Source organism: Myotis nattereri (assembly GCF_964212035.1).
Source record: "Myotis nattereri genome assembly, chromosome: 1".
In the NCBI taxonomy this organism is placed as follows: domain Eukaryota; kingdom Metazoa; phylum Chordata; class Mammalia; order Chiroptera; family Vespertilionidae; genus Myotis; species Myotis nattereri.
Genome location: NC_138075.1, coordinates 78,095,017 through 78,107,895, shown reverse-complemented (window position 1 = coordinate 78,107,895; position 12,879 = coordinate 78,095,017). Strand labels below are relative to the sequence as shown.

General features: G+C 45.8%; 1 protein-coding gene across 1 annotated transcript; it reads left to right on the top strand.

Annotated features, from left to right (window-relative positions):
* Positions 1-588: 588 nt before the first annotated feature.
* Positions 589-12,176, top strand: RBM23 (RNA binding motif protein 23). Its single transcript, XM_081099813.1, has 13 exons — positions 589-753; positions 4,503-4,578; positions 5,363-5,466; positions 6,039-6,083; positions 6,216-6,389; positions 7,330-7,383; positions 7,764-7,881; positions 7,977-8,129; positions 8,215-8,352; positions 8,719-8,784; positions 10,431-10,626; positions 10,712-10,828; positions 10,926-12,176. Exons 2-13 carry the CDS (start codon positions 4,513-4,515, stop codon positions 11,012-11,014), a joined length of 1,320 nt encoding a protein of 439 aa, XP_080955939.1. The 5' UTR covers positions 589-753; positions 4,503-4,512; the 3' UTR covers positions 11,015-12,176.
* The last annotated feature ends 703 nt before the right edge of the window (positions 12,177-12,879 follow it).

Sequence of the window (12,879 nt, the reverse complement as noted above, 5' to 3'; positions counted from 1 at the left end):
TGGAACTGATGTACCTAGGGTGTAGGAACAGACAAATCGGTGACAAGACCTCTTTCCCAGCTCCCAAGCACTGAGGGCAGGAGGCGGCGTTTGGGAGGGTTGTGTAGACAGTCCGTTCAGACGGGGATATGGAGTCCAGCATCTTTCCTGACGTGAAGCAAACGCAGTTCTCCACAAAGCTGTCCCTAGACGGACGTGACCCCCTTGACAAATCAGTTGAGGGAGCCAAAAACGTCTATTACAGGTCCGCGTTGGCTCCGCCCACGGGGGGTGGCCTGGTCAACCCGAGCTGGGAGCCGGGTAGGAGGTCCCTACGTCTAGTCCCTACGCCTGGCTTCTCCGCCTTCCGCAAGTTATTTAACCAATGAGCGCGACGGACGGCCGCCTGAGGCCGCGCCCACCTTCCGGAAGTCTCGAGAAGCTAGCCAATCATTGGGAACTTCATGGTTGCCAGAAGCATTCGAGTTTGGCTCCACCCATGCTTAAAATTTTAACCAATGAAATTCTGAACTTCGGACTGTTGCCGCGAAACCAGTGAAGTTAGTTCCAGCGCCTAATGTTGTAGCGCCTGCGCAGATTGGGGAACGTCTGGAAGACAGTGCAACTACCGCCATTTTGCGGGGAGAGGAGCGGCTCCGGCTGCAGTGGGGCTTTTACTGCTGCTCTGAACACAGCCGAGCTTCGCACCCTCCAACAAACCCGAAGGAGCAGAGAAGACCGGAGCCCCCCTACCCCCGCGGGGACCCGGAACTGGTGAGAAACCCTGAAACCTGGTTCCCTCGCGACGTCACCTATGCGTGACGTAGCCCCCCGGCGCCTGCCGCTGACGTCACAGGCAGAAAATGGCGTCAGGAACAGCATGAGGCAAGCTTAAAGAAAAAGAAAAATTTTTTATCTTTGATTCGGAAGTGCTTGCTACCTGAATGTAGTCCACTGGCAGGACTTCAGGGATCGGCACCCTCGTGGCTATATCTTAGCGAGGAAGACGCTGTGTCAAGGGTCCCAGTGACCCAAGGATCTCTGCCCAGGTCCCCGCAGCCCTTACTGGGGAGGGAGCGTCGACCCACGCGGGCTTGAGAAAACGGAGGTTCGGTTTTCAGCCCCGAGAGCCACCACCACTCAGAGAGGAGAGAACTGAGATTTCTTCCTTGATCTTCGGTTTCACGAAGGCTCTTCAGTGTATTGGTCTCCGTGGGCTTTTCCCTCTTTCCTGTTATGACCACACTTTCCGTGGCGAAAGAGGAGTGTAGTGAGCCACGGATGAGGTTTCAGCATTGGGACACTGGCCCTCTCAGGGATGGTACTTACAGGACCATTTTTTTTTTTTTAAAAAGCGTAGCCTTCGTTTGTACACCTCGTGGGGAATGTTTTTATCTTCCTCATTCCTGTTCTTCATTAAGCTGCCTTAGTTTGGAGATGTTGGTGCCAGCTCAGTGGCCGGACCCAGGAGATGGCGCTCCCGTCGCCCCTGGGATCGAGCCCTTGGTGAATTCGGCCCGAGCTGGGCCGACAGTGCCCCTCGCTCTCCGGTGCCCTGGCAGCAGGGGGCCTGAGCACTGGCTTGAGTCTTGGCTGTGCTGTGCCAGGACCTGAGCATTGCCCGTGATTGTGGGCCCCTCACGTAGGTTTCGGAGCAGGGTTGGCAGAAAGTTCTGTAGTGTTTTCATGAGATGGTTTTGAATGGACTTTGACCAATAAATTAGGACCGGGAGAGAGTTTGAAAACGAACAGCCTGAAAACCCATGCTATTTGGGACTGTAATGCTTTTAGGACACCCGAAAGCTGTACTAAACCCAGCGAGATGACAAGTTTCAAAATGTGCTCATGTTGTACATGTCTGTGCCTAAATCAGTTCGTTCATTTGTTTCTGAGTCAGGGTGAAAATTGTACTCCATCACTGGGGGCTCGCGTATCAGCTTCAGTGAAAGATTTTGTGTGTAGGGTTACCCCTACCCTGCACTCGCACTCAACGATTCTTGAAATCAGAAGCATTTCATTTAGGGAGGAAAAAGCAGATTGTAAATGATAAAGAGGAACTTTGTGACACTTAGAAAATTTGTGTAGACTTGGCAGCCAAAATGACTGAAAGGAACAGTTTGAGGATTAAAAACTTTTCCTTTTAGAACCTTTTTTCCAGAATAGATCAGATAGTATATATTATAATTAGCCTGGTTCTTGATATTTTGAAACATATACAATAAGGTATAGCTAATGGGACTGACTCTATTGATAAACCCATTGGGACATTAATTCTCCAGATAAGTACATTTAAAAATAGACATCATGATATACTTTGTAATTTTCTTTTTTTATATTTTCTTTTAAGTTAAAACCATGAGAGAGAGCGAACCAATACAGTGGATAGAACATTAGACTAGGGTCAGAAGACTTTACTCACAAGTCAGCTCCTCCATTTGAATTTTGTGACTTTGGACAGTTCACAAAACCTCAGATTTTCATCTGTGCATTGGAACTGATATCTGGCTGTATCATATATTACCTTTGATTGTTAAATAATGTAAGGTGTTGTTATTGTAAGAGGTTGTGTTCACTGGATTTTAGACACACCTATTTGATTTTGGTTTAATTTCCAATTTAAGCTTTAAATTTGTTTAAGAGCAATCTATTTATTTATTTATTTATTTAAAATATATTTTATTGATTTTTTACAGAGAGGAAGGGAGAGAGATAGAGAGTTAAAACATCGATCAGCTGCCTCCTGCACATCTCCTACTGGGGATGTGCCCGCAACCCAGGTACATGCCCTTGACCAGAATCAAACCTGGGACCTTTCAGTCCACAGGCCGACGCTCTATCCACTGAGCCAAACCGGTTCCGGCTGTTTAAGAGCAATTTTTATTGTTTTACTCTTTCCAAGAATTCTGTCTCTATAACATGCCTAGCAATATTCAGTGCTATAAATGATAAGTGTCATTTACATTACATCATCATTACTCTTATTTTCATATTACTTTATTATATTACTTACTTTTATATTTACATATAATTTTTATATTACTCTATTAAACCATCAGATAGACTATGGGTTCTGAGGGCAACAAGGACAGCATCGTTGGATGATGCATTAGCTACTTTAAAGAAGACAATGCTCTTATGGATATGGAAAGTTTGATTATGATTAACCTTAGCATAGATTCTTAAGATTAGTTGGAGGGGGTTTTGCTTTATTGAGGTATAGTTGATATATAAAATTACACACATTAAAGCATACAGTTTGATGGGTTTTGATATGTTTCAGCCATGAAACATCACCCCAAAACTTTCCTGTGCCCTTTTGTAATCCTTTCCTCCTAGCCCCTCCCCACCTACTCTTATCCCTAGGCAACCACTGATCTGCTTTCTGTCACTACAGGTTAGTTTGCATTTTCTAGAATTTTGTATAAATGTAATCATACAGCCCTGACTGGTTTGGCTCCGTGGATAGAGCGTCGGCCTGTGGACTGGAGGGTCCCAGGTTCGATTCCGGTCAGGGGCATGTGCCTTGGTTGCGGGCACATCCCCAGTGGGGGGTGTGCAGGAGGCAGCTGGTCGATGTTTCTCTCTCATCAATGTTTCTAACCCTCTGTCCCTCTCCCTTTCTCTCTGTAAAAATCAATAAAATATATTTTTAAAAAAATTAAATGTAATCATACAATACATACTCTTTTTTGTTTGATTTCTTTCACTTACCATAATTATTTTGAGATTCATCTATGTTGTATATATTGATAATTTCAGACTAGTAATTTTTGAATAAGTTTTCCTATTGATTTTGTTTGGTATCTTCTGTTTTTCTTATTTAAGAGACCTGTGGTGGACACACTTAGGAAAGAGGATTGCTAGATGTGAAAGCTTGGGGGAGCGAGAAGTCCCACCCTGCCTGCCTAGACAGAAAGGCTTCACAGTGGAATTGGTTAAGCTTGTCTTAATCAGATCTTTCTGAGTTATCTAAACTAGTTTTTGTTTTATGAAAAATGCTTAATGCTCAGTTATCTAATTATTGATGTTTGGGAGGGGGATGTGGGAAATAGTTTAGGGCAAATCTATTCTGGTGTTGCTTTGTATTCTCATTTTTAGTCTTGCATCTCTCTTTTTATTGGGAATATGTGCTTATTTCTATGTTTTAAAGTTAAACCAGTTATTTATTCAGAATTTTGAACAGTAGAATGGAGGCCTAGTGCTTGTTCATTGTAAAGTAAATAGTAACTTTGAATACCAACACTTTCTTTTCACAGGATAGGACACGGTCTGTATTATTTTGTCTCTACCCAGTTTCCTTGTAGACCCTTCACCTATTCTGAGTCATCAAGCAGAAATAGTTCAGATCTGTAAGGTGCAAAAATAAACCTAGGGTAAGCAAATAGCTGATACGATTCCTTTGGAGTTTATGAAACAGAACTATGTTCTAAAGTCTGTTTCTTGGAGGGGGAAGGGAATGTGGTGTGCTGAAAGGGAAGGAAACATAGTAATGAGGTTCTTGTGTATTGATATCCTCTCCTCAGATCGGCTGTGATGGCATCCGATGACTTTGATATAGTGATTGAGGCCATGCTGGAGGCTCCCTATAAAAAAGAGGAGGTAATATTCCCACCTCACTCCTGGGTTGGTAAGAAAAAGCAATTGTGGATCATTGGTCTCAACATTTTGTGAATTCTCTTTCTCTGCTTGTTTATTGTGTACAATGGCTATTCATAAAAGACATAGGCCCTAACCTGTTTGGCTCAGTGGATAGAGCATCGGCCTGCGGACTGAAGGGTCCCAGGTTCGATTCTGGTCAAGGGCAGCAGGCACATCCCCAGTGGGGAGTGTGCAGGAGGCAGCTGATCAATGTTTCTCTCTCATCAATGTTTCTAACTCTCTGTCCCTCTCCCTTCCCTCTCCCTTCTCTGTAAAATAATCAATAAAATATATTTAAAAAAAAAAAAGACATAGTCATTTAGTAAGCTATTCTGGAGATCAGTACTCAAGGGCCATGCTTTCAGAGTGGGCCCCCTAAAATGGAGGGGGGGGACAAAGGAGGTAGGAATGGGTACTTTGCTCATAGTTCTCAATGGTACGGTAGAAAGTCAGACCTATACCTCAGACCTAACTGACTTCTCATTCTCCTGAGAAATAGATGTTGAGTAGCTAAAGTTTTAACATCAAAACTGTCCCTCTGATCTCTTCCTTTTGGGTAGTTTTCCTCCCTTTCTCTCTTCATTTATTTTGTTAGGAGGTCCAGGTGTTTAAAACTTGGCTAGATAATTGAGAGCTTTGATTTCATATGCTTTTTTCCTTGTCCACTTTTGTTCTCTCTGTGCCCAATGGATTCTATGTGTCTGCCACGTTGAACCTTGTGACATTTTTCTGGTGGACCCTTCAGGGTGAGCAGCAACGGAAGGAGGTTAAAAAGGACGGCCCTAGCAGCACCAGCAGCAGCACCAGCAGCAGTGGCAGTGGGAGCAGCACCAGTGTGGAGGCAAGCAAGTGAGTGTGGTGTGAGGAAATGGGTTGGCAACTTAGGAAGGGAAGCAGTCTTGTCCATTGGAGAAGCAGCAAGAACAGAGAGATACAATGGACACAGACAGCAGGGGTGTGACGGCATGAGTGGGGGGAAGGGCGGGCAATGGGGGGATAAGGACACGTAATACCTTAATCAATAAAGAACTTTTTAAAAAAAGAACAGGTAGGTAATTGCTTCTAAGACAGCTTTTAGAATGGCTTCACTGGATCTTGGGCATAACGGTGACTTAGTTTAATGATGTAGTTTAAGCTTTCAGTGTAGATTTGTGGATCAGTCCCAGCATTGATATATTTCATTTGAGTAAAATAGCAAGAAGACTCCTACTTTGGAAACACCAGCTTTGGCTGCATCAGATGCCTGACAGCATCCAGGGCTGTGTATGAGTTGGTGTGCAGTTGCTGTGAGCTACTGCCAGATCATCTGGACTTTGGTCCTTTATTGCTTTCTTTTTCACCCCGGCCGTACTCTCATTTCTTTTATGTGGGAGAGATCATGAAACCTTCGCAATAATAAGAATTTACACTGTCTTTCACAGGAAGAAGAGTCGGAGCCATAGTAAAAGCAGGGATAGAAAGCGCAGGTCAGTTATTCTGGGGGCTGTTGGGTTTTGAGAATTACTACAAATGGAAAGATACCAGGGAAAGCTATACATTAAAGGCCAGAAGAGGTTGGTTGGTTCTTTAACAAACTAAATAGTTGTTTCCATCTACAGTCGTAGTCGAGACCGGGATCGGCATAGACGGAGAAGTAGTCGGAGCCGAAGTCGAGATCGGCAGCATCGTCACCACAGCCAAAGCTGGGATCATCAACATAGTAGTGAGTCCAGAAGTCGGGCCCCACGTCGTGAGAATCGTGTGCACTACAGGAGTCCACCACTTGCCGCTGGGTATCACCTTTTGCTAATAAGCTCACCTTTGTATTGTAATCTGGGTAAAACGATTTTGCTGTGGTCCCTGCCTGAGGATGCTTATGCCCCTCTGTGATAGGGAGGAGATCCAGTTATTGCAGGGGTGGCACTAAGAATTCACATGTCACCCTGGCTGGGTGACTTAGGAGTTTGGAATTTTGTCCTGTATACCAAAAGGTGGATTCAATCCTGGCCCGGGTGGGTACAAGAGCCAACTACTTGATGTTTCTCTCTCCCCCTCTCTCCCTCCCTCCCTACCCCCTAACTCCCCTTTATCTTTCTCTAAAAAGAAAAAATAGCCCTGCCTGGTGTGGCTCAGTTGGTTAGAGCATTGTCCCATACACAGAAAGGTCACAGGTTCAATTCCTGGTCAGGGTACATACCCAGGTTGTGGATTCCATCCCTGGTCAGAGTGCGTGTGAGACGCAGCTGATTGATGTTTCTCTCTCACATTGATTTCTCTCTCTTCCTCTTTCTCTCTCTTTAAAATCAATAAAACCGTGTCCTCAGGTTTTTAAAAATTCAATTTAAAAAAAATTCTTGGGCAAGGATTTAAAAAAAAAATTCGCCCTAGCTGGTTTGGCTCAGTGGAGAAAGTGTCAGCCTGTGGACTGAAGGCTCCTGGGTTTGATTCCGGTCAAGGGCACATGCCTGGGTTGCGGGCTCAATCCCCAGAGGAGGGCGTGCAGAAGGCAGCTGATTGGTGATTTTCTCTCATCATTGATCTTTCTCTCCCTCTCCCTTCCTCTCCGAAATCAATAAAAATATATATTTTTTTTAAAGTAAAAAAAAAAAATTTCATGTGTGAGAAGAGGTGATGAATGGGATCTGGTTTTCTCATGATGGCAGACTCAGCATTGGTTCAATGTGAATAAAGTTGGGTGATACAATTTTCACTTTTTTTTTCTCTATTCCTTAGGCATAGGTATGGACACAATAAGAGTCCTCATTTCAGAGAGAAGAGTCCAGTCAGGTAAGTTAATGATGAGCACTTCTTTAGGAGTTGTGTGGTATGAATAAAAAGCTCTTTGAGCCCTGACTGGTTTGCTCAGTGGATGGAGCGTTGGCCTGCAGACTGGGGGGTTCCAGGTTCGATTCCGGTCAAGGGCATGTACCTTGGTTGTGGGCACATCCCCAGTGGGGAGTGTGCAGGAGGCAGCTGATCGATGTTTCTAACTCTCTATCCCTCTCCCTTTCTCTCTGTAAAATATCCATAAAATATTTTTTAAAAAATAAAAATAAATAAAAAGCTCTTTGAGCCAAACTTTAGGAATGGGTGGTACTTGAGAGTAGCTGGAAAACAAAGACCAAGTATTGGGTGGAGGGGGGGTCTTAGTAAATTTTACTTTTTAGGGAGTCAATTGATAATCTGAGTCCCGAGGAGCGTGATGCCCGCACAGTTTTCTGTATGCAGTTAGCCGCCCGCATTCGGCCTCGAGACCTGGAGGACTTTTTCTCTGCTATTGGCAAGGTAACATTTCCCCTTTTAGTTTCCTTCTTAGTACTCTTATCTTTTATCCATCCCCTTCTATACCCAACTTAGGATTTCCTTTTTCCCCTGGATAGGTTCGTGACGTACGTATCATCTCTGATCGGAACTCACGTCGTTCTAAGGGCATTGCCTATGTGGAATTCTGTGAAATCCAGTCTGTGCCACTGGCCATTGCGTTGACAGGGCAGCGGCTGCTGGGGGTGCCTATCATTGTACAGGCCTCACAGGTGAGCAGGCTGAGAAACTGATAGGAGAAAACAGCTTTGAAGGTAGCAGGTGTGGGACTTGACCCATCATTCCCTCCTTCCTCAGGCTGAGAAAAACCGACTGGCAGCCATGGCCAACAACCTGCAGAAAGGCAGTGGTGGACCAATGCGCCTCTGTGTGGGCTCCCTGCACTGCAACATTACCGAGGACATGCTCCGGGGCATCTTTGAGCCCTTTGGCAAAGTGAGTAGAAAGTGAGGAAAACCTCTGAAGGGAATTGGAAAAAGTGGGGAGGGTGAGTGTTCCTCTTCATTCTGCCTGACCATGATTAACCCACAGCATACATAGTAATGGGCATATGGGTCCATGCTTGGACAATTAGTCTCCATCTCTGTTCAGTAGACAAATGAGTCAGCACCATGAAATCAAGGTCCAGGTTAAGTAAGATTAGTCAGAAAGGTTGTTTATGGTGGGGGAATGGCCTTTGTCTCTTTTTTAAAGGATTTGGAGAAATATAGAAACTGGGAGATATTTAGAATAGTCTGGGTAGGAAGGGTCAAAGGTGTGACTTAGCCAAAAGATTATTAATAATTTCTCCCTATTCTACAGATTGATAATATTGTCCTGATGAAGGACTCAGATACAGGCCGCTCTAAAGGTTATGGTTTCATTACGGTAAGTCTCTAGTCTTTATTTATTTTAATTTGGGTTTGTCTACGTGTCTGATTTTGCAGTTTAGCTTCATCCTCCTCCTTTAGGAACTGTCTAAGTCAGCAGTCGCCAACCGGTGGTCCACGGACCATTGGTCTGTGAGGTCCAAAAGGTTGGTGACCACTGGTTTAAGGAAACCTTTGGAACAGCAGTTGCTAACCGGTGGTCTGCAGACCACTGGTGGTCCGTGAGGTCCGAAAAGCTGTCGACTGCTGGCCTAAATGACCCATAAACCCTGGTGCTGAGCCCTGGACTACTAGCCTTGTGCCCCTTGAGATGAGTGCCTTGTTTGAGATCTTGGCTTTTTTCCTATACTCTGTCAGTGTATGGGGGTGTCCAGGAGTTCTACCACCTTCCCTGGGGCTGCAACGTGCTCTTTGGGTAATAGTTATGGTTCCAGGCTTCAACTAAAAGGTTGGGGGTATGAGGGAGGTTAGGTATGAGCTTTTATAGACATGCTTTATAGAATTGACATATTTTCACGATGGGGTGGGAATCGGAAGTTATATACTTCCCTCTTGTGCTACCCTGTTTGAAGTAGGTTTTTCCATTGAGAAGTATCTTTATATTTAAATCCCACTATAGGGAGAATAGGGAGGCCACCTAATAGTGGTCAAGTCTCATCTTTTCCTGACACTCCAACAAAATTGTTTCCAATTCCCATAACTGGTTCTTCTAGCCCCATGTGACTCCAGGCTGAGGACTGGCTGCCAGCCACAAAGTCTGATAGAAGCTGATATTTTCTGGGCTCAATCCAGGCAACATACACCCCACAGTTACCTGCAGGGCAGAGGGGAGGTAGGTTGTGTTCTATCATGGCAATTGCTTACCTCAAAAGTATCCAGTAAAGGCAGGCCACCTATACCACATGCCTAGGAACTGTCAGTACCACATGCCAGGCCCTAGGGCAGGTAATACCAGAGTAAACAAAGCCAGCTGTGGCATTCGTGGTAGCAAGTATCTTTTCTAGCTCCCTGTGTGACTCAGATTTGGAAAGGCTTCTATGGGGCCTTTTTGCCCTTTTGTTGCTGCATTTAGGTCAACACCCTTGACTCTTTAAACAGAAGACTGGGAATCCTCTCTATGCCAGGCTGCTGCTGATGAAAGGGATGAGAGAGTTGAGATCCTGTGGTCAGTGGGTTACTGAGTCAGCAGTCCTCTGGTGGAGGCTGGGTGCAGTTTTCCTTTCAATACCAGGATGTATTGCTTCCTAAGGCTGGGCTCTGGAGGCCCAGATTCCTTCTCTTAACTGAGAATTTAAACTTACTAGTCGTAAAGGCTCAAATAAAGCCTCAGGAGTCTTAGCTCTCAGTCTGTCTTCCATTTTTATATCCCCATTTGTGAGACAGCCTGTCAGGCTAGGCTCCCTACAGATAATAGACTTTACATTATTAGATTTTTAGTGGAGCTCAGAGATTGAAATCAGTTGGAAAAGTCCCTTTCAGAGATGAATTTTAGGGGGATCTGAGGTCACATTCCCTGAGAAAGAAAAGTTTGTGCCACAGCAACCATGCAAGTTTCCTGGGATAGTAGGACTAGGAGTGTTAGTGGGGCTTTGAGGGCGTATCTCTGGCCGAGAGGTGACTGATAATGGCCTGGGTTTCTTGTAGTTCTCTGACTCTGAGTGTGCCCGACGGGCCCTGGAACAGCTGAATGGCTTTGAGCTTGCTGGTCGACCTATGAGAGTTGGCCATTTGACTGAGCGACTGGATGGTGGCACAGAGATCACTTTTCCTGATGGAGACCAGCAGCTGAATCTGGGATCAGCGGGTGGACGTTTGCAGCTCATGGCCAAATTGGCAGAAGGTAGTTACTCTTCAGAGTGAAAAACATGGGGTTGAATTGTAGATTGAGGGTTGGGACTTAACCCCACTTTTTCTTTACCTTTTAGGCTCTGGAATCCAGCTGCCCACCACAGCTGCTGCTGCCGCCGCCGTTGCCCAAGCTGCTGCTTTGCAGCTGAATGGAGCAGTTCACTTGGGGGCCCTAAACCCAGCAGCTCTGACTGGTAGACGTGGACTTGGGAAAGGGATAGATGGGCTGGGCCTGGGAAGAAGGAATGCTCTGTGCTCACTGACTCACTTTGCCTCTTCTCTCTGTTCCAGCTCTGAGTCCAGCCCTGAACCTTGCCTCTCAGGCAGTTGCCTCCCAGTGCTTCCAGCTTTCCAGCCTGTTTACCCCCCAGACCATGTGAGTCGCAGGACCGCATTCATTTTAGACTCTGGTTGTTTTCTTTCGTTTTACTTCCATTTACCTCTTCTCTTTGCCCCAAGTAAATCAGTGGCATAGTGCATTGCCTCCCTATGCCTCTGGGTCCTGCCATTCCCTTCATATCTGCCATTCTCCGGCCCCTTCTATCCATTTTGTGGATCAAGCCATCCTGAAGCCATGGACATTAACTCTGGGGGAGTTGGGGTCACCCGTAGACACCAAGAAGAGCTCCTGCCCATGGACCCACTGGGAATGGCCTCTGCTGAGCAACCACTAGTTGAAGAGAAGAGAATTATTGAACACCTGTTTGTCCGTGTGTACCGTCTCCTGGGATGGTCTTCATTGCCCTTTCCAACCACCTCTCCATGATTCCTCCATTCCTCCTCTGTTGAGAAGGCTTTAGGGCATTAACTGAAGGGACTGATTTCTTTTTGTCCCCTGTACCCTACAATTTTGTCAAGGAAAGACCCTTAAGCCCTGTGGTCCAAGAGGATTTTTCAGTTTGGGGGCTGAACCTTGAAGGTGCTGGCTTGATGCTACAAGGGCCCCGGAAGATAGCTTGGACATGTATGTGCATTGTAAAGCCTGCCTTAGACCTCAGTTTGGGGCCAGAACTACTGTGGGCTCTGCAGTTTGCTGGGAGCTATAGAAATGATCTATCCTGCCAGGTATTTTGGATGTCTTAGGGGCATTCAGGAGTTTAGTGAAAGATGGGGTACCTTTCCAGTATCTTCCATCTTCTTTTGTATAGTTAGTTGTCCTTCCTCCGGTCCAGGAAGGGAGGATGGTGGAGAGGCTGCTACTCTCCACTGCTTCCGACGTGCCTCTACTGTGGGCTCCACCCCAGTGCTAAAGCCACTCCTGTCCCCTACTTGGGCACATATGAGCCCTTCTCACTGGACTTAATATCCTTGAGTCTGTGTACATAAACAATATATATATATAAACTTTGTACAAAAGGCAAGCCTTGTTGTTGTGGCTGCTGCCCATGTGTGTAGTCTCAGTTGTGTCTGATGTTAACTTCTAATGAGCCAAAACCATGAGTGGTTGTAGGAATATAAAACAATGCCATTGTGTTTTCTTTATTTTAATGGTATCTAACCTTTAGAAATAAACAGTACAAAAGGTGCATACCTGTATTCAGATACACTGTCTGTATCTGCATTATACTTTCTGCCCCTCGGTCTCCTATCTGCCTTCATGTTAACTATCTCCAAACCTGCCTGCCCACTGGACAGACTGCCAGGCTCTGTCTCTGCCCAAGGACAGATCTTGTCTTTCCACCAGATGGCAGTGTGACATCCTGCACCTTTCTTTAGGGTTGTATGATCTGGAGCAGTGGGAGCCAACCTTTTGGGCGCCAACCTTTCGGACCTCACGGACCACCAGTGGTCCATGGACTACTGGTTGGCGAACGCTGATCTGGAGGACTTAAATATCAGAGAAGTCTTCCAAGCTCAACATTCTTACCATTGGCCTCCATACTGCCTTTAGCCCTTTTTGTAGTAGGAATCCCAGTCCAATATCCAAAGGGATTTGGGCATCATACATCAGCACTCTTCAGGCCATAAGCCTTCTGTTCTCCCAGTCACCTCAACTCTTGCTTTTCAGATATATAGCTCTGCCTGGGACAACACTGGCCTGGGACCAATGACTTCCGGGGAGCTGAGTATTCCAGGAATGGCCCTGCCAAAAGGGTGGTTCCCCTTCCTCTGCCCCCTTTATAAGGCTTGTAACAGACAACTGAGTCAGAGCCTGGCTTACCAGCTAGAAATCAGCCAAGAGGAGGAGGTCTGAGGTTCAGGGGCAGGGCTGGTGGGGCTCCTTCATTCTTTACTGGTCTCTATG

Excerpts from the sequence above, each read along its gene's own strand:
- RBM23 (XM_081099813.1), top strand. The coding sequence starts at position 4,513 with ATGGCATCCGATGACTTTGATATAGTGATTGAGGCCATGCTGGAGGCT. Across the intron at positions 5,467-6,038 it reads ACCAGTGTGGAGGCAAGCAA|GAAGAAGAGTCGGAGCCATA; the intron begins GTGAGTGTGGTG and ends TGTCTTTCACAG. Across the intron at positions 6,084-6,215 it reads AGCAGGGATAGAAAGCGCAG|TCGTAGTCGAGACCGGGATC; the intron begins GTCAGTTATTCT and ends TTCCATCTACAG.